The sequence below is a fragment of the Bubalus kerabau genome, chromosome 17, assembly GCF_029407905.1.
Source record: "Bubalus kerabau isolate K-KA32 ecotype Philippines breed swamp buffalo chromosome 17, PCC_UOA_SB_1v2, whole genome shotgun sequence".
Taxonomy (NCBI): Eukaryota; Metazoa; Chordata; class Mammalia; order Artiodactyla; family Bovidae; genus Bubalus; species Bubalus kerabau.
In genome coordinates this window covers 51,712,631-51,734,159 of record NC_073640.1, presented here as the reverse complement: position 1 = coordinate 51,734,159, position 21,529 = coordinate 51,712,631, and the positions used below count along the sequence as shown (strand labels likewise).

The 21,529-nt window shown below is 47.6% G+C and overlaps 1 protein-coding gene and 1 pseudogene across 2 annotated transcripts; one reads left to right on the top strand and one right to left on the bottom strand.

Annotated features, from left to right (window-relative positions):
- Window positions 1-11,808: 11,808 nt before the first annotated feature.
- Window positions 11,809-13,559, bottom strand: LOC129631863 (spliceosome-associated protein CWC15 homolog; annotated as a pseudogene).
- A 3,422-nt stretch (window positions 13,560-16,981) lies between these two features.
- LGALS7 (galectin 7) lies at window positions 16,982-20,125 on the top strand. 2 transcript variants are annotated; one of them, XM_055553120.1, is made up of 5 exons: window positions 16,982-17,619; window positions 17,887-17,950; window positions 18,347-18,435; window positions 19,107-19,308; window positions 19,941-20,125. In XM_055553120.1, the coding sequence occupies exons 1-5, from the start codon at window positions 17,579-17,581 to the stop codon at window positions 20,052-20,054; spliced, it is 510 nt and encodes a 169-aa protein (XP_055409095.1). In that variant the 5' UTR covers window positions 16,982-17,578; the 3' UTR covers window positions 20,055-20,125. The 2 variants fall into 2 exon arrangements, with proteins under 2 accessions (XP_055409095.1, XP_055409097.1); XM_055553122.1 differs by lacking the exon at window positions 17,887-17,950 and having other exon boundaries at window positions 16,986-17,673.
- Window positions 20,126-21,529: the final 1,404 nt, after the last annotated feature.

Below are 21,529 nucleotides of genomic sequence, written 5' to 3'. Positions count from 1 at the left end.
GTTCTACCAGGGGTCCAAAGAGTCGGACACAACTGAGCAACTTCACTTCACTTCAAATAAGTGGTGAACGTGCTTATTTCCCAAGACTCTTTTTGTTTCCCCAAGCTGCATGTCACATTCATAAATTATCCAGATTTTAACAGAATACTTCCCTGAGCCTTGACAATATACAGACCTGGGCAACCACCACCCCAGTTAAGGTTTAATCAAGGCAGCTTGACCCCCTCCACCTGCCCCAGGACACAGTGTCATTCCTCAGCAGTTAGGAGCCAACGTGTTCATTTGCCATGAAAATAAAAGAAGGATGCCCAGCGGGCCGAGCATGCTGACTTTCCTCTCCTTCAGAAATAACTGGAGCAAAAAATAAATATTCATTGCACCCATGGTGGTTGTGGCAATCGACAATCCCAGGCTCTGTCCGTGTCAGCTTCTTGCTGACTTCAGGTCAGTTTTCATATTCAGTGAAGATAATTCAGGGGCTGCTTTGGTTTTGTAAATTAGTTTACCAATGAGGAAAGTGACATGTTTTCAAAATCTGATTAAAGCCCTGCCATGCTTGGCTTGCAGGATCTTATTTCACCACCAGAAACTGACCTCGGACCCTCGGCAGTGAAAGCACCGAGTCTTAACCACCGGACCCCCCAGGGAATGCAGGGAATGCTCCCAAACCTGACTCTTCCTTAAGCAATTAAGTCCATTGGATAGCTTTTAGTTTTATTTATAAAGATAGTAAGTTGTACCAATCCAATGACTTGCTAAGGAGGAGAATTTTCAGTCATAGTTGGAGGGGGAGGGGACTGAGGGGCGCTGCTCCCCTAGGGCTGGATCAGCTGGGATATCAAAAGGAACCCTGAGAAGGGTGCTCAGTAGAGGCTGACCCTCTGGATAGGAGTAAAGGGAGGACCCCAACCCCATCTGGGAGGAGGTGTCCATGCGGGGCAAGGGGGCGGCCGGATGAGAGTCGGGGGAGGAAATGCCCTGTGGATGTCATGGATGGAGGCAGGTACAGATTCGGACCAAAGAAATGCACCATGATGCTGAACTGAAATTTGAGGTGTCCTTTTAAACTAATGATTTCATGAGTTGGGGGGTTTTTTTGAAGGGGGTTCTTTCAATTTTTTTTTTTAAATTCTGTTAAAATAGAAAACCATGGAATTTACCTTTTTTTTTTTTTTTTTTGGCTGCTAGGCTTGCAGGATCTTAGTTCCCCAGCTAGGGATTGAACCAGCACCCCCTGCATTGGAAGGTAAAGTCTTAACCAGGGAAGTCCCTTTCAACCATTTTTTAAAAGTTTATTTATTTTTAACTGAAGGATAATTACTTTATAGTATTGTGTTGGCTTCTACCAAGCATCAGCATGAATCAGTCATAGGTTTACCCATGTCCCCTCCCACTTGAACATCCCTCCCACCTCCCTCCCCATCTCACTCCTCCAGGTTGTTACCAAGCCTCGGTTTGAGTTCCCTGAGTCATTAACGGTTTTTTAAATGTACAGTTTGGACTTTCCCTGGTGGTCTAGCAAATAAGACTCCACACTCCCAATGCCTGGGATGCAGGTTCTATCCCTGGTCGGGGGAACTAAGCTCTCACATGCCAGGCATGCAGGGGTGGAAGAATAAAAATTAAAAAAATAAATGTACAGTTCACTGGCACTAGTGGTAGAGAATTCCCCCGCTAATGCAGGAGATGTAAGAGACATGGGTTCCATCCCCAGGGAAGGGAAGATCTCCTGGAGTAGAAAGTAGTAAACCACTCCTGTATTCTTGCCTGGAAAATCTCATGAACAGAGGAACCTGGTGGGCTATAGTCCATGAGGCTACGAAGATTCGGACACGACTGAACACATGGACACACACACACACACACACAAGCATATTCACACTGAATATCCCCAGATGAGGACTTGGAGAGCAATGGCGACAAGAAAAACCTCCCTGGAGGCGGAACCAGAGCCAGTCTCTGGTCTTCATGTCCAGTGGGCTTGATCTATGCCATGGGCCAGTGTCTGCTGCAAGTTTCCACGCTCCCCTGTTTCTGAATAAGAAGCCTCTCCCGCCTTAGTGTATTGGGTGTCTGGGCCCAGACTCAGCTGGGCTTGACAAAGAGGAATATGTCTTCCACCAAAATCCTGGGCCCTCTGTTGCACACGAAGCTTAAACTTGTCTGCCCTGGACAGGGAGGTGAATGGTCTGGGTAGGAGAAGAACAGTACATGTGAATCTCATTGTAGCCAAAGGAGTTGACTGTAGCAGGGAGCACCTGTTGACCATCCACTATTTATTATCTTTCGTTCTTTCTTGCTTCCTTACTTCCTCCCTCTCTTCCTTATTTATTTCTTTCTATTTTTGGTCGCACTGCACAGTCTCCACAGTCAAAGCTCCGAGTCCTTAATCACTGGACTGCCAGGGAATTCCTATCACTTTCTTTCTTAGTCAAAGACTCTTGACTCAATCCAGGATGGCAATGTGGCTGTTGCAGTTCCCAGGGTTCCAGTTACTTTGGTTGTGAAGCTGATTGCCCCAAAGCCTTGCAGCTTCAGATGACCATTGTGGGTGGGGCTCACGGCTGCTGTAGGTCCAGAGTTTGGATGGGGCACATGGGAATGGCTTGTCTTAGTCCATGATGTCTGGGCAACCTCTAGTGCTAGAGGCTGGGATCATCTGGGCCACTTGCACTTACCCTCCCTAGGAAGCCTGAACATCCTCAGAGAAGCCAGACTACCTCCAAGGCAGCCCAGGGCTCCAAAAGCTAGTGCCCCTTCAGCTAACCTGGTGAAACCTGCCTCTTCGTTTCTTTTTAATGATTTTTAATTTTTTTAACATTTACATGATTTGAATGGATATTAATATGATGTGTGCCAATTGCTACTTTATTTACTTATTTATTTTTATCAGAATTTAGTTGCTTTAAAATGTTGTCTTAGTGTCTGCTGTACAGCATAGTGAATCAGCTATATGTTTACATCAGTTCAGTTCAGTTCAGTTGCTCAGTCATGTCTGACTCTTTGGGACCCCATGAATCGCAGCATGCCAGGCCTCCCTGTCCATCACCAACTCCCAGAGTTCACTCAGACTCAGACTCATGTCCATCGAGTCAGTGATGCCATCCAGCCATCTCATCCTCTGTCGTCCCCTTCTCCTCGTGTCCCCAATCCCTCCCAGCATCAGAGTCTTTTCCAATGAGTCAACTCTGCGCATGAGGTGGCCAAAGTACTGGAGTTTCAGCTTTAGATCATTCCTTCCAAAGAAATCCCAGGGCTGATCTCCTTCAGAATGGACTGGTTGGATCTCCTTGCAATCCCCTCTTTTTTGGATTTCCTTCCCATTTAGGTCACCACAGAGCACTGAATAGAGTTCTCTGTGCTATCCAGTAGGTTTTCATTAGTTATCTGTTTTATACATAGTATCAATAGTGTATACATGTCAGTCCCAATTTCTTTTCTTTTTTTTTTTTCAAATTTCTCAATTCATTGGCACACTTGGTGTCCATACGTTTGTTCTCTACATCTGTGTCTCTATTTCTGCTTTGCAAATAGGTTCATCTGTACCGTTTTTCTAGATTCCTGGTATATGTGCTAATGTATGATGTTTGTTTTTCTCTAACTTCACCTCGTATATCACTCCCTAGGTCCATCCATTATTTATCATAGATTATAAATAAATAATCTATTTATTGCTACTTCTGGGTTTTCTGTAGGGGCATTATATATTGACTCCCACTCAGGTGCGACAGGTGACACTGGTTTAATCCCTGGGCTGAGAAGATCCCCTGGAGGAGGACATGGCAACCCACTCCAGTATTCTTGCCTGGGAAATCCCGCCAACAGAGAAGCCTGGTGGGCTACAGTTCATGGGCTCGATAAGAGTCGGACACGACTAAAGCGACTGAACGGGCACACACAAAGAGGGAGAGGGTGTGGCTCTCTTTCATCTCCTCGCCTCCTCCCTACTGCTGGGTTCATGTGCCCTCTTATCATTTACCAGCAGACTTTAAAGTCATCGTGGCTAGAGCTGTGTTCAGTGTTCACATTCATGTGACTCTGTTGGCACAATTCTCCAGCCAGCCGTGTGGTGTATCTGTGAAGGTTCTCCTTGGTGTATAACTTTGTGTTCTCCCTGGAATTAGCGATCATCTTGTTTTGTATTTGTTTAGCTTTCTCTGTGCGTGCGTGTGTGCTCAGTTGTGTCTGACTCTGCGACCCCATGGACTGTAGCCCATCAGGCTTCTCTGTCCATGCAGTTTTCCAGGCAAGAATGCTGGAGTGGGTTGCCATTTCCTCCTCCAGGGGATCTTCCTGACCCAGGGATCGAACCCATGTCTCCTGCCTCTCCTTCACTGCAGGCGAATTCTTTACCTCTGAGCCACAGGGGAAGCCCTCAGTACTTTCAGATGCACCCCATTTTCCATCAGTTTCACTTTCTCAGATTTTGCCGGAAACTTCCCTTTACTCCAGTCCTCTATCTCCTCCTCGGTGGAAAGGTGGTTGAAGGCCCCGGGTAGCTGTCTTTGTGCACAGCTCTCACTTCTCAGCCTCACATTTTTAGTCCTGGAGAAGCACCTGGTGCCATGGCTTCCTGGGCTGGGCTGTTCGGCAGTTCTGAATTAATGAGTTTCTTCTCCACTTCTTCAACTCCAGCCTAGGATTCAATTTCTGGGGTCTACTACGTTACCATATATTCAGTACCTAAATCTGTCTTCTCTCTTTTTCTTTGTCCCTGAGGGTTTACACCTTTAAAAAAATCCTGTACGGACTTCCATGGTGGTCCAGTGGCTAAGACCCTGTGCTCCCAATGCAGGGGTTCCTGGTTCAATCCCTGGTCAGGGAAATAGATCCTGTGTACCACAATTAAGACCCAGCACAGCCAAATTAATTAATTAAAATATGTTCTAAAAGTCCTTTAAAACATAATGGTTTAAGGGCCAGAAGTCTGAGATCATTTTTTTTTTTTTTTTTTTGGCTCGGCATCTCCTGACTACATGAACTGAAGACAGTTGCTTTTCTCTTTATGTTGGTGAATCGGGGGTAACAGTGGTCGCTACTGCATAGATAAGATAATATTAGAGTGAGAGACTAAACAGTGAAAGTTGATAAAGTGCCTAGAGTTGTGTGACACACACCAGGATATGCCGTTTGCACTGGAGTGGCTGCTGCTCGTGGGTTTCAGGAAGGGAGTCACATTATACATTATTACTGATTGGCACATCACTCCAACCTAGAAGCTTAAAATAACCATTTCCTTTTGCTCAAGGATCCTGTGAGTGAGGGATTCAAACAGGGTATAGTTTGTTTCAGCTTGTTTCTGCTTCTCAATGTCGGGGGCCGTAGCTGGGAAGACTCAGTGGTTGGCGTTGATGTGAAAGCTTGGGGCTGGATCATCTGGAGGCTTATTCACTCAAAAGTCCGTCTGTAAGTCAATGCTGGTGGTTGACTGGGATCTCAGCTGCATGGAGCGGTGGACATGAACACTTTCTGGATGGCTTGCGCTTCCTCATAATATGGCTGCTCACATAGCAGCTCAGGGTTCCAAAAGGACCATCCCAGGTCACAGGATGGCAACCTTTCCTGACACAGTCCCACTTCTGCTGTACTCCATTGGTTACAAATGGATCAGAAGCCCACCCTGACCCAAGCAGAGGTGCTGTAGGATACCCATCCCCCCTCCGTGGGAAAATTGCCAAAGTCGTATATCATAGAAAAGCCTGTGGGACATGAGATAGTCTTGTGGCCATCTTTGGAAACTACAATTCATCACATTTCTCAAACATTTATATATATATGTAAATTTTTATTTATTTATTTTTGGCTGTGCTGGGCCTTCGTTGCTGCAAGGGCTTTCTCTAGTTGCAGTGTGTGGTCTTCTCATCTCAGTGGCTTCTCTTGTTGCAGAGCGTGGGCTCTAGGCTATGTGGACTCAGTAGTTTCGGCTCCAAGGCTCTAGAGCACAGGCTCAATAGTTGTGGTGCACAGGCTTAGTTGCTCTGTAGCATATGCCATCTTCCCAGATCAGGGATAGAACCCATGTCTCCTGAATTGGCAGGTGGATTCTTTACCACTGAGCCACCAGGGAAGCCCGCCTTTAAAAAAATTTTTTTTTAATTTATTTGGCTGCATCAGGTCTTAGCTGCTCTGTAGCATGTGGGATCTTAGTTACCCAATCAGGGATCAGACCTGGGTCCCTGCAATGGGAGTATGGAGTCTTAGCCACTGGGACACCAGGGAAAGGGAAGTCCCCTTTCCTAGTTTTCTTGCCTACCAGGACCACAATGCTTGTAGATATTCAAATGACAGCAGATTATGGTCTGCACTTCTCTTGTCTTGCCTGACTTCATGATCAGACCTTTGTAATGCACTTTGTTATTGTCAGAATGTCCCTGGTGGCTCAGATGGTAGAGAATTTGCCTACAGTATGGAGATCCGGGTTTGATCCCTGGGTCAGGGAGGAAGATCTGGAGAAGGGAATGGCTACCCCCTCCAGTATTCTTGCCTGAAGAATTCCCATGGACAGAGGAGCCTGGTGGGCTACAGTCCATGGGGTCACAAAGAGTCAGACACGACTGAGTGACTAATACTTGTTATTATCATTGGAAACATTTTTTGTCTCAGTTAATTGTATATACCTGTAAATTGTCTCGGAGAAGGCAATGGCAACCCACTCCAGTACTCTTGCCTGGAAAATCCCATGGATGGAGGAGCCTGGTAGGCTGCAGTCCATGGGGTCGCTAAGAGTTGGGCACGACTGAGCGACTTCACTTTCACTTTTCACTCTCATGCATTGGAGAAGGAAATAGCAACCCACTCCCAGGGACAGAGGAGCCTGGTGGGCTGCCGTCTATGGGGTCGCACAGAGTCGGACACGACTGAAGTGACTTAGCAGCAGCAGCAGCAGCAGCAGTAAATTGTCTTACTGTAGAAGGCAATGGCACCCCACTCCAGTACTTTTGCCTAGAAAATCCCATAGACGGAGGAACCTGGTAGGCTGCAGTCCATGGGGTTGTTAGAGTCGGACACGACTGAGCGACTTCACTTTCACTTTTCCCTTTCATGCATTGGAGAAGGAAATGGCAACCCACTCCAGTGTTCTTGCCTGGAGAATCCCAGGGACGGGAAGCCTGGTGGGCTGCCATCTATGGGTCGCACAGAGTCGGACACAACTGAAGCGACTTAGCAGCAGCAGAGGTTATCAAATGTACAAAAGTCAACAAAACATAGGAAAATAAATTTCTCTGCACCTCTCACCCAGCACAACACCTGCCAAACCATAGCCAATCTTGCCTGATCTGCATGTGTGCCCACTTTCTACCTAGTAAAGATAATATTCTTTATTTTTGATATACTATTAAAGTCAATCTTTTAAAGTGTACAGTATTGCACCGGGAACTCTGTTCAATATTATGTAACAACCTAAATGGGAAAAGAATTTGAAAAAGAACAGATACATGTATACATATAACTGAATCACTTTGCTGTATATTTGAAACTAACACAACATTGTTAATCAACTACACTCCAATATAAAATAAAAAGTTTTAAAAAGCGCACAGTTCGGTGGGTTTTGCTATCTTCACAGGTTGTACAAGCATCACCACTATCTAATTCCAAATATCCTCTCACTCCTCAAAAGACCCCACACATAGCAGCAGTCACTCTCCATTCTCCCCTCCTCCCAGCTTTTGGCAACCACTGTCTCCATGAATTTGTCTTTTCTGGATATTTCCTATGGAATCATGCAATATATGGCTTTTTAGGTCTGACTTCTTTCACTTAGCAGTGCTTTCAAAGATCATCCATCTTTCAGCATGGATTTGTACTTCATCTGTTTCTACTGCTGATAATTTTCCATTGTGTGGATATACCATATTTATTTATACCATATTTATACCATTATTTATACCATATCCATCATTAGTTGATGGATAATTGGAATGTTTTCACATTTTGATAATGAATACTTTGTTTCAACTATTATAAATAATACTTCCATGAGCATTTTTATTTATTATTATTTGCCAGGCTGTGCAGCTTGTGGGATCTTGGTTCCCTGACTTGGAATTGAACTGAGGCTCCAGCAATGAAAGTCCAGCAGAGTCTGAACTGCTGGGCTACCAGGGAATTCCCAATATATAAGTTTTTGTGTGGATATATGTTACCATTTTTCTTGGGTATATACCAAGAAAGGAACAACAACCAAGGAACGGGGTTTTTGGTCACTGGATAAGTTCACGTTTAATCTTTGGGGAACTGCTGGAGTGTTTTCTATAGCTGCACTATTTTACATTCCCACCAGCAAATTAAGAGGGTTCCAGTTTCTCTATATCCTTCTTTAAGAAATATTTACTTATTTATTTGGCTGTGTAAAGTCTTAGTTGCAGCATGCAGGATCCAGTTCCCTGACCAGGCATTGAACGGCATCGAACCCAGGCCCCTTGCATTGGGAGCTCAGAGTCTTAGCCACTGGACCATCAGGGAAATCCCTTTCTCCATGTCCTTACCTGTACTTGTTATTATCTATCTTTTTTATTGTTGCCATCCTAGGGGGCTAAAATGATTCTTTTGTAAGATGTTAACTTTGATGTATTAAGTATGTGTAAAGTTTTAAAGAACTTTGGCATATTAAAATACCTAACTGAATATCCTTGTGATTCCAACTTAAAGTATATAATTGAGTTATGGTTTATACTTGTGAATTTTACTTTATGATTTCTAAAAACAGTGCTGGGACATTTAAAAGGACTACAGACTACTTAAGATTAATTATATTTTTTCTTCTTTTTTTTGAATTGAAGGATAGTTGATTTATAATGTTGTGTTAGTTTCAGGTCTACAGCAAAGTGATTCAGTGATAAATACAGGTGTGTATATATATATATGAATATATAGGGCTTCCCTGGTGGCTGAGATGGTAATGAATCCACCTGTAATGCAGGAGACCTGAGTTTGATCCCTGGGTCAGGAAGATCCCCTGGAGAAGGGAATGGCTACCCACTCCAGTATTCTTGCCTGGAGAATTCCAGGGACTGAGGAGGGCTGAACTGGGCTACAGTTCATGGGATCGTAAAGAATCAGACATGGCAGAGCGAGTAACACTTTCACTTCACTTTCATGAATTCTTTCTCAGATTCTTTTTCATTATAGCTCATTACATGGTATTGAACATAGTTCCCTGTGCTATGCAGTAGGTCCTTGTTGTTCATCTATTTTTAAAAATAATTGTATTCATTTATTTGGCTGTGCTAAGTCTTCATTGCCACAAGAGGGTTTTTCTCTGGTTGTGGCGAGCAGGGGCTCCTCTGTAGCTGTGGCGTTCAGACTTCTCACTGCAGTGGCTTCTCCTGTTGCAGAACACGGGCTCCGGGCGCATAGGCTTAGCAGTTGCAGCACGCAGGCTCCAGAGCTCGGGCTCAGTAGTTGTGGCAAATGGGCTCAGTTGCCCCTCGGCGTGTGGACTCTTCCCAAACCAGGGATGGAACCTGTGCTCCCTGCATTGGCAGGCAGATTCCTTCCCACTGGGCCACTAGCAAAGCTTTGTTTACCTATCTTAAATGTAGTAGGGTGTATCTGTTAACCCCAAACTCCTAATTCATCCCTCTCTCTCCCTTTCCCCTGTGGTAACTATAAGTTGGCTTTCTATGTCTGTGAAGACTCCCTATATTTTGATATCACTGAAACATTTGGAAACAATTGGAAACTTACAGATTAGTTTGTACGTTTGTATTAGTTTGTCTTTGCAAATACAGGACTATGTAAGTCAGTTGCCAATAGACAGCCCCACCACCCTCAAATACGCTAATGAGTGTGTGTGAGGGGTAAAGGAGGACAGTCACTCACACCCACCAACATCAGGGGTTCACCCTAGAGCCCCTACTGCCACCTGACCTTCAGACCCCATCCCAGTTCTGCCTGTGGTGCCACCGAGGAGCTGGTAGCAGAGGACTCAGTTCAGAACCTGGCATTGACTTGGTTGTCACATATTCTTAGTTTCTGTCCCCTTCAGTCTGGAACAGTTCCTCAGTCTTTCTTTCTTTCAAGACCTTGACATGTTAGAAGGTTACAGGTTGATGTTTCCTTGTCCTTGGATTTTTGGGGGCAGAAGCATCACTGTGTGTACCTATGAAGCTGCTCACAACCTCCAGGTATCCTGTTGCTGGTGATGTGGACTCTGAACATGTGATTAGCAGTACCTGCCAGGTTTCTCCACCATCGAGTTACCCTTTGGTCTTTAGTCATTAGTAAACATTTCGTAGGGAAGCACTTAGAACTTCGTGCAAACATTCTTCATTCCATTTTTTATCATTTCTCTCCTTTCCTTATGCACATCTGCTATAGACTGTTTATGTTCCTCCCCCTAAATCCCCATGTTGAAACCTAATCCCCAATGCCATGGTATTTGGAAGTGGAGCCTTTAGGAGGAGATAAAGGGCTTCCCTGGTAGCTCAGACAGTAAAAAAAATCTGCCTGCAAGGAAAAGACCCAGGTTCAATACCTGGATCCTGAAGATCCCCTGGAAAAGGGTATGGCAATCCACCCCAGTATTCTTGCCAGGAGAATCCCATGGACCGGGGAGCCTGGCAGGCTACAGTCTACGGGGTCACAAAGAGTCAGATACGACTGAGTGACTAATACACACAAGGTCATGAGACAGAGGCCTTATGAGTGGGAGTCTCTTATAAAGGGACCCAGAGGGTCATCTGTGATGGTCCAGTGGTTAAGACTCCACGCTCCCAGTGCAGAGGGCCCAGGTTTGATCCCTGGTCAGGGAACTAGAGTCCACATGCCACAGCTAAAGATTTTGCATGCCGTGATGAAGATCAAAGATCCTGTGTGCCGAAACTAAGATCCGGAATAGCCAAATAAATATAAATCTTTAAAAAAAAAATACACCTGCCAATGCAGGGGACCCAGGGTCAATCCCTGATCTGGGAAGATCCCACATGCTGGGAAGCAACAAAGCTCTCGAGCTGCAATGACTGAAGCCTGTGCACCCAGAGCCCGTGCTCCACAAAAGAAGCAGCCACGGCAATGAGAGGCCCACGTGCTGCAACTAGAGAGCAGCCCCGCTCAACACAACTAGAGAAAACCCACGTGTAGCAACGAAGACCCCGCACAGCCAAAAATAAATAAATAAAAATTTAAAAATAAATAAAGGGACCTAGAGAGTGCCTTGACCCTCTAGTCATGGGGGGACCATGACATGGTGAGAACCAGCAATTGAAAGGTTGTTGTTGAATCACGCGAAGACACCGGGATTCTTGGCCCCCGGAAGAGAAGAAATCAATCCGGGGCCAGAGACAAGGCTTGATCGCTCAGAGCTTTTGTGTAATAAAGTTTCATTAAAGTATAAAGGAGATAGAGAAAGCTTCTGACATAGGCATCAGAAGGGGGCAGAAAGAGTACCCGCTTGCTAGTGGTAACAATGAAGTTATATAATCCAAAGGATGTCTGAGGTTGTAAAGACCTCATCAGACCCACTCCCATAATTTACATTTTAAGATAACACTGTCCTCAGGCAGGATACATCCTTGTAAAGACCAGGTCTACTCCAAAAATTTACATTTTAAGATAACAGAAGGTTTAATCCAGAGACTGTCCTTAGGCAGGATACATTATTGTTATATAATCCTAAGGAATGTGGAGAAAGAAAAAGGTTTGTCCTTTCTTCCTCCTTGAGAATTCCAGACCCCTCTCTCTTTGGGGACCCCTAGACTCCCTATCAACCTGCCTAGGAAATGACTCTCTCACAATCAGGCTCTCAGTGATGATAATGGCACCTTGGTCTTGGACTTCTCAGCCACCAGAACCATGAGAAATAAATTTCTTCTTCTTTTTTAATATGCAATGTTTTACTAGCTGCATACATTTCAACAAACAAGTTGGGGACACAGATTTGGCTATTTAGATTATTAAAAATATTTATTACAAGGTTTCTTTTCCTATATTTAAGAGAAAACACATGACTGGAAATATTGAGATGGAAACTGGGTTAAACCAATTCCCAAGTCCTTATCAAGTAATTCATCAATAAAGGAAAAGATACTTTAGAACTAAAAATTAGGGAAGCCTATACACAATTTAGATAGGGGTGGGAGAGAAAAATACATCAAAATGAAGTCAGATCGTTTACAATTTATAGCCTTCAATCCAGCACATAAAACTGTACTATTTAATGTATTTCTCCATGAACTTTTTGTGAAATTCAGATCAAAGCGTATCATTTACAAATCTTTTGTCTTTCTTCTGATCATCTACACCTTTTGCACAGTTCTTGAAGACAATGTCATCATCCCACCTTCTTTTAGCTTTGAAGTTGGCCTGAGGCTGGGATGGGCCAGTGAGATTAAGAAGAACGAATCCTTTCTTCTTTAGCCTTTTGTTCTTGTTCCTTCCTGGCCTGCTCTTCAGCTCTTTCTTTTTTAATTTTTTCCAGCTCTGCAAGAAGAGCTGCAGTATCATCATCATCACTCTCCTCTTCAAAATCTTCATCTTCATCTTCCTCATCTGTTAGTGGACCGTCTGCATCAAGGTTGGCAGCAGGACTCTGGTCCAATCGAGGCTTCTTTGACACTGAAGAGGAGGTTGTATGTTCTCAGGTTGGCCGATCTCTTGTTTTTTTCTCTTGCAGCAGCTCTCTCTCTCTCCTCCAACTCTCTCCTGAAGTCACGGTTTCAAACCTTTTCAGGGGCATCCTGAGTGGTCTGTCTATATTTTGTCTTTGTATGAGAGGGTAGGTCTCTGCTTGAATACTGCTTTGACAGTTGGCTCAAATCACCCTCGCCTTTTCCTCTTCCACCTCTTACAGGTTCAAAAGTTGGCCGAGCTGCTGTTGTCATCTTTAATGTTTGGCCAAACTCTGACGCTGCTGCCTCCGGAGATCATACAGACACCATCATGACTCTCTGCTCCCCGAGAAATAAATTTCTGTCGTTTGTAAGCCATCTGGGCAATGATATTCTAGGGCTATCACAGTGGCCCTAACAGAATAAGACAACATCAGTATGGGCTCATGGCTTCCTATTCTAGTCATGGTGTTATCACTTAGGAGTCTCATGGTCCCAGATTCAGTCTGCGGGAGTCCTTCAAGTGATTCAAGTGAGTTCATACACCTGCCCCCGATGCCCCATCCTTTTGTAAGTGCTTCCTTCTTCTCTGACACAATCAGTTGATCCCAGCACATCTTGTATGCTCCCTGTCTGAGCCTGGGAAGCGGTCATTTCTACAGCAGTTCCTTCAGTAGAGAAAGATATGGTCCTTAGGAACCAAGATCTGGGTGCCAGTGAAAAGGGAAAGTGTTAGTTGCTCAGTCGTGTCTGACTCTTTGTGACCCCATGGACTGTAGCCTGCCAGGCTCCTCTGTCCATGGGATGCTCCAGCAAGAATACTGGGGTGGGTAGCACTCCCTTCTCCAGGGTATCTTCCCCACCCAGGGATCAAACTCAGATCTCCTGCACTGCAGGCAGATTCTTTACCGTTGGAGCCACCAGGGAAGACTGAGTGCAAGTGTGCTCACTGCCATTCAGATGTCTCTGCTCCCAGGCCCTCTGGGGGAACCAGGTGGGAATACAAGAAGACAAGTGTAGGTCTACATATGGTAGGGTAGGCACATTTTTACCTTTATCTTCCTTTTTTTTTTTCTTTTGGCAAGGCCTGAGAATTAAACTGACATACCAAATCAACACAGAAGAAATTAATACACATTTAAATGTTTTACATGATCCTGGAGCCCGCATAAGGAAATAAACACAAAGAAGTAGCTACACCTACAAGTTAAGAACAATGAAAGGCATTGTGGAAAAGTAACTAAACTAATACATGGGGAGGCTAAAGGAAGATAGGAACCTTTTTTTTTTGGCTGCAATGGCCACGTTTGATCTTAGTTCCCCCGAAGTGGGAGTGCAGAGTCTTAACCACTGGATTGCCAGGGAAGTCCCAGACAAGAATTATTTTAACAAGGCCTCCCTAGGTTCTCACCTTGCTGATAAAATTGTTACTTTCTTAGGGCACAAGTAGAGCATCTTTCACTTGGCAGTTTTTATCTCCTGTTTTCAGGAGAAAAGTGGAGATTAGAATGACCTTCCTGTATTTGCTGTTTTTCAAGTGCTGAAAGCTCAAAATAATCCTTATACCAAAGGGCATATTTTGGGTGACATATTTGTCACCTTTCAACACAACACAGGTATTTACAACTGACTTTCTCTTTTTTGTGTATATAATGCTCATCCATCACAGAGGGCAAGTATGACTCCACTTATATAAGGTACCCAGAGCAGGCAAATTCACAGAGACAGGAAGTAGAATGGTGGTGGTCAGGGGCTGGGGATAGGGGAAGAGAAAGTGAGTGTTTAGTGGGTACAAGTTTCAGTTGGGGAAGGTGAAAAAGTGCTGGAGATAGTGGTGGTAAGGGGTGCACAACATGGGAATGTACTTAAGGCCACTGAACTGTACATTTAAAAAATAGTTAGAATGGGGGACCCCCCTGGTGGGCCAGTGGATGAGAACCTGCTTTCCAGTACAGGGGACATGGGATCGATCCCTGGTCGGGGAACTAGTCCCACATGCAGAAGGGCAACTAACACCTGACTCAGGCAAGTAAATACATACATTTTTTAAAATAAATTAAAAAGAAAAGTCCAATTTGGGGGCATTTCCTTGTGGCCCAGTGGTTAGGATTCAGAGCTTTCACTGTCAAGGGCCCAGGGCAATTCCCAATCCAGGAATAAGATCCTGCAAGCCCAGTGCATCAAGGCCAAAAAAAAGAAGAAAATTAACAAAAAAAGAAAAAAATTAACAAAAAAAGAAAAAAATCAGATTTTTAAAACGTCATTTTCCTCACTGGGAAGGTAATTTACAAAACCAAAGCAGCTCCTGGGACATCTTCACTGAATATGAAAACCAACCCAAAGTCGCCAAGAAGCTGACACAGACAGAGCCTGGGATTTTCAATTCCTGGAACCGCTGTGGGGGCACTTAGTATTACTTCTGGCCCCAGTTGTTTCTTTTTATTTTTTCTGATCTGGGTCTTCATGGCTGCGTGCCAGCTTTCGCTAGTTGTACTGCACGGGCTTCTCTTGTTGCGGAGTGTGGGGTCTAAAGCTCTTAGTAGTGGTAGCCCACATCGCCCCAGTTGTTTCTTTTTATGTATTTCATCTTTTGGCTGTGGTGGGTCTTCATTGCTGCACCCAGGCTTTCTCTATTTGCAGAGAGTGGGAGCTACTCACTAGCTGTGGTGGCCAGCTTCTCACTGCCGTGGCTTCTCTTTTATGGAGGATGGGCTCTAGGCACACAGGCTTTAGTAGTTGAAGCACAAGGGCCCTAGAGCGTGGGCTCAGTAGCTGTGGCCCATGGATTAGTTGCTCCATGGCGTGGGGGCTCTTCCAGGACCAGGGATCAAACCAGTGTCCCTTGCATTGCAAGGCAGATTCTTAACCAACCACTGGACCACCAGGGAAGCCCTCCCCCAGTTATTTCTGCAGGAGGTGATTCTGGAAGGTGGAAGGAGAGACACACACAACCTGCTGGGCATCCTTCTTTTTATTTTCATGGCAAATGATCGTGTTGGCTCAATACTAAGGAATAACGGTGCATCCTGGGGTAGATGCGAGGGGCAGACTTTTTCAGGAGATAAACCTTGATCAGGGTGGTGGTTGTCCAGGTCTGTATATCATTAAGACTCATGGAAGTATTCTGTTGAAACCTGGGTGATCTGATTTATGAGTGTAGCATATAGCTTGGAAAAACAAAAAGAGTATTGGGAAATAACTACATTCACCACTTATTTAGAAGTTAAAAAAAAAAGATACTAAGTATATTATTTCCAAACTGGTAGAAGATAATCAACACAGATGAATAAGAATGCATCCCACATCTGAGTTATGAGAAATAAACCAGGAATCAAACTGATGACAGATTGAATGCCTCATTTGACCAAACATCAAAAACAAGCCTGGACGTGCAGGTCGGCAGCATGTGGAGAAATATCCAGAGACAATGAAGAAATCAGGAAAAGATAAACTGCCAGGATACACAGCAATATACAGAATGACATATACAAAAGGCACACGATTACTGATCAGAATAACAGAACCCATCATTCTGGGAAACTCTCCATCCGAACAGACATCGATGTCACCGCCTCAAACCCCACAGTCCTCTCCAGATTGAAAAATACTTTTATTTATTTTATTTTGGGTGTGCTGGGTCTTTGTTGCAGTGTGTAGGCTTCTCTAACTTCAGTGTCCCAGCTGAGCTGCCATGTCTGGGATCTTAGTCCACTGACCAGGGGGCGAACGCAGGCCCTCTGCATTGGAAGTGCAGAGTCTTAGCCATTGGACCAAATACGGAAGTCCTTGTCCTCTCTATTCAAAATCTCCATGAGGTAGGTGTCCTTGGCACACAGATCAGCTCCAGCCCCTGGCCCCGTCCTCCCCATGAGGCCTTGGGGAGAGGCTGGCCCTCTCTAAGCTCACCTTCTCTTCTGCCAAATGGAGGTGACTGTAGCCCCCACCCAAATGCAGTTTCCCACCCTTGCTCTCTGAGACGCTTGCCCCACCAGCTGCACCAACTGTGCAGTGAAGGGGCTGAAGGCTGGGAGGCTGAGGGCGGTGGATCAGGTTCTGACTCTGCTTGTCTCCACCCAAAGTCTCTATTCCTGACTCAGCCCCAGGCCTTTTCTCCCTCTGCTGGGTGGGGCACCAACAGGGGTGGGTGGGGTGGGGAGATGGAAATGGAGTGGTAGGCTGCCCAGGCTTCTAGGAGGAGTTTCTGCTCAGCTCCCCAATGTCCTGTTCCCTGCCTTCCAGAACCCTCTATCAACATTCTCCCTCTCACACCACCCTTCATACCTGCATGCCCCTTCAGGAGCCTTGGGCTGTGGGGACTTGGCCTGGGCAGAGGGGCCACCCTTCCCCCTCTCCCACTCCCTTCCCTTATCTTGAACACCAGGTGGGACAGAGGAGGCGATTCTGGGAGGTGGAACGAGAGAGACTCTAAGAAGAGAAATAGACAGGAACCTGTGAGAGAGACGGGGCAGGACAGAGACACAGGACAGCCAGAGACTAGGGCATCCTGGAGAAAAAACCAGAGAGGAACTTCCAGAGATGAAGAAAGCCAGACACACAGTCTGCATGGTTCTGCTTAGCTGTGTTTCTTGAGCAAACTGCTTCTCCTTTCTGAGCCTCAGTTTCCTTATCTGTCAGATAAGGGTGATCAGGGGCCCTATGCTCAGTGGCCTGTCAGAGATCAGTGGTCTCTCCCACATGCTAGGCAAGCCCGAGGCTTTGTCAGTGGCACTTCTCATTATCTTTCCTTCTTTCTTTCATCCACATTCACTGAGCACTTACTGTGTGCCAGGCACTGCACTAGGCACCAAGGATACAGCTTTGACCACTGGGCAGAATATCCTGTCCTCTTAGCTGCCTTTCCTATCAGTATCCTGTTGCCATGGTTATTATTATATTACAGGAGCATCAACTGGAATTTCAGGGGAGACCCATCCTTAGCCCTAGGCAGCAGGTCCTAACCTGGGAGAGAGGGTGCAGAGTTTGAGCTCACAGCTTCGCCTCTCAGGACTCAGATTTTCCATGATGGAATGGATGTGAGAGTCTTCTCTCTCCACCAGGCAGCAGGAAGGTAGGGCTGGAGGGATGGTGTCTCAACAAGCCTTCCATGCTGTGTGCTGTGCTGGTATGGTTATTATTGTTAACTGTTTCTATCACTATTAGGTCAAAGGGGAGGGACTGTACACCTGGGAATCCTCAGGATGACAGGGGCATCAGAGGCCCTAGAAAGAGGGTGCTGGGCCAGCATGGCCCCAGGACCAGAGCCTGTGCCAGGTGTGGGTGGTGGGTGTGGAAAGGGTGAGTCACCAGGGCCAGGCACACCCTGCTTTGATTTAAGGTCCCAGCAGCCATGCCCCCACTGCCACTGCCGTCCCGCTGTTCCAGCCATGGCCGGGAGCTTTGTGAGTGTTTGCAGTGTGGGGGCTTGAGGGGTTTGGACCCAAGGCTGCACTGGCAGAGGGGAGGGGCTGGGGCTTGCCTGAGGGCTCCTGTTTCAAGGAGAAAGCAGGTGTTCTGGTGTGCCAGAATGTTCTGGGCTGCCGTTTCTGGGTTCACCCAATCCATCCCCACGCTCTCCCCCCTCCCCCCATTGATTCCCCTTACTGTCTATCTTTCTGTCCCTCTGAGTATCTTCCTGCTGAGTCTCTGTGTTCCTCCGCACCCCCGGCTCTCTTTCCCGTGTCTCTGTGCCCTTTCTTCTCTCTGATTCTGCTGCTCTGCGTCCTGGTCATATTCTCCACACAGCTGACCCACTTGTCTCTCTCCTCTGCCTCCCTGATCCACTCTGGCTGCTGCAGAATGTCCCCCACAAGACCTCGCTGCCCGAGGGCATCCGAGTGGGCACTGTGTTGAGAATTCGTGGTTTAGTCCCCGACAAGGCTGGCAGGTGAGACCCCCGAGCCTCAGCGGTAATGGGTGGGAGGTTTCCAGGCTCAGTGAACCCCACTTTTACAGCCCAGAGAACAAAGCCCCAAGACAAATTTGCCCACCAGGATCTTGGAATCCCCAGGCTATTTCTGCCCTTCTGGAATCTGATGTCTTCACTTATCTGTCCCATGACTGTGCAGGTGGGGACCCTACATCAAAGAATCTCGGGGTTCCAGGGCAATCTCATGACAAGTCCAAGTGCACAGCCACTCTGGAAATATAACCTATGAATCAGAGGTGCCCTGGGCAGCATGTAGGAGGCCTAGGCAATCAATCCTAGGGCTTCCTGGGTGGGGATCTTCAGGATTTCTGAGAATCTACAGTGCCTGGGAATTTGAGGGTCCCTGGTATTGTCCCAGCCCTCTGGGAACTGGGAGCACCCTGGTCTTCAGGACCATGAGTCCTTGGCATCTCCCAGACTCTGGAAATGAGGGGGACCCAGGCCCTGGTCTAGGTGAATGTGTGTCCAGGTCTCCCACTGATTTTTGGGTGCCGTGGGATCTGGGCTCCATGGTCTCCAGTCCATCTCCCCTCTTTCCCTGGTGTGTGGCTCTCACGTTCCTGTAAATATGGATGTGCTCTGGCAAAGGGTAGCTCCTCTATCCAATGTTCTTCTCCACCACCTGCCAGGTTCTACGTGAACCTGCTGTGCAGTGAGGAACCAGGCAGTGATGCCGCCCTGCATTTCAACCCCCGCCTGGACGAGTCCACGGTGGTCTTCAACACCCTGGAGCGCGGCACCTGGGGCGCAGAGGAGCGGGGCTCAGGCATTCCCTTCCAGCGAGGGCAGCCCTTCGACGTGCTCCTCATTGCCACCGAAGAAGGCTTCAAGGTGTGTCTCTTCCACAGGGCGGGCTCCAACACCCACATCTCTTCCCTGCCAAGGCCAGGAAGGCCCTTGGCAGAGGTTTGGGATCAAAGGCGTGGCCAAGGTGGGCAGGGCCTCCCCAGTTCCTCACCTCCTCTGGCGCAAGCGCACTACTGTCAGAGGGCAGGCATGTGTCGGTAGCAAGGACGAGACAGTGAGAGCCAAGTGCTCAAAGGGTGGGAGTCCAGCCAGAAGATGTGGACATCCTCTATCCTGCTCCCTGTCCACTGGCGTCTGAGGTAGCAGTTCTGGGACAGGGAAATGGACGACTTGGAAGACAGGACCCCGAATAAGTCCCAGCCGCGGGTGGTCACTGAAGACCCTCCACTACCCGGGCTGTTCTTCACTTTCTGTGCGTCCTAGGAAGGCGATGCATCCAGGAATCCTGGCAACTGCATCACTGCCAAAGCTTAAAAAGCACTCAGGTGTCAACAATGAACTCATTTAATCCTCATGACAAGGGGCTTCATTGAATACTAGACCTCTTTCTCAGTGGGGGCTTGCGTGCGTGCCCAGGTCACGCCGCGTGGGCACGAGCCGGGAATAACCCCGCAGTTGCCTGGGGAACCTTAAGCAGTGTCTCCTCGTCCCTGCAGGCGGTCATCGCAGACTCTGAATACCACCACTTCCGGTACCGGATCCCGCCAGGGCGCGTGCGCGCGTTGGAGGTGGGCGGGGACCTGCAGCTGGAGTTGGTGAAGATCTTCTGAGCCTTCCCAGGAGGGCTGGCGGAGACCCGGGGCAGGGGTCTTGGATGGCAAATAAAGTCTTTAGTCCCTCATCTGTGCGCCTCTCTTGTGTCAGTGTCTCCTTCATATAGACGAGAGTAGCAAGTTCAGAGAGGTGAAGTTAAAGTCGCTCAGTTGTGTCCGACTCTTTGCGACCCCATGGACTATACATTCCATGGAATTCTCCAGGCCAGAATACTAGTGGGGAGCATTTCCCTTCTTCAGGGGATCTTCCCAACCCAGGGATCGAACCTAGGTCTCCCGCATTGTGGGCGATTCTTAACCAGCTGAGCCACAAGGGAAGCCCAAGTATACTGGAGTGGGTAGCCTATTCCTTTGCCAGCGGATCTTCCTGACCCAGGAATCGAACCGGGGTCTCCTGCATTGCAGGGGGATTCTTTAACTGCGCTATCAGGGAAGAGAGGTAAAGACAATGGCTAATGGTCACAAAGTGGCCCAGGTGGGTCCGACCCTGAATCTCCGAGGGCAATTTCTATTCCTGGAGGCTTGGAGAGGGTGGGGGTGGGGCTTTGACTCGCCTTCCTGCTGCACTTTACGGAGGAGCCGGGTGATAATGCGGTGGAGTTGACTGAGGGAGTCTGGAGGAGCCCAAGCCCTCACCAAAGCGATGGACATGAGTTTGAGTAGGCTCCGGGAGTTGGTGATGGACAGGGAAGTCTGGCATGCGGCAGTCCATGGGGTCTCAAAGAGTTGGACACGACTGAGCAACTGAACTGAACTGAAGCCCTCCCTTGGGCTTCCCAGGTGGCTCAGTGGTAAAGAACCGACCTGCCAGTGCAGGAGATGCAGGAGACACGGGTTCAATCCCTGGGTCTGGAAGATCTGGAGGAGGAAATGGCAACCCCCTCCGGTATTCTTGCCTGGGAAATCTCATGGACTGAGGAGCCTGGCGGGCTACGGCCCATGGGGTTGCAAAGAGTCTGAGCACGAATTACTACTAAGCCCACCCTTGGCGCCCCCTCTGAGGGTATAACAGCCACCACCCCCTCCCCCGCCTCCACCCCCCCCCCCCCAGCGGTTGGTCAGCCTGCAAACAGGTCCCTTGGAGACCCCAGTCTCGTGGAGATGATGTGTGAATCTCGGCCTCTCTGTGCAGTTGCCCCCGCTTCCTGGCTCCCCAGGCTTTCCAGCCCTCCGCTGGGGCGGGTTCAGGCTTGGAAGGGATCCGGGCGTTGCCGGCCTACTTCTCTGTCCCCGAGATGGGACAGTCTCCGCCAGTTCGCGCCCGGAGGCAGACGCACACTGGCGGGGCCCGGAACGCGAAGTGCCGGCTCCTGTGTCCCTGGCTGCCGTCTAGGGCGCTGTTCTCACACTTCCTCCTCCGCTCGCCTGATGGCCCTGAACTGCCCCTTCCCCCAGGGATCCTGGAGGGGGAACGGGGGGCGGGGTACACTCAGAAGCCAAGTCAGCCCCGAGTGCCAGGTGGGGATTTTCTG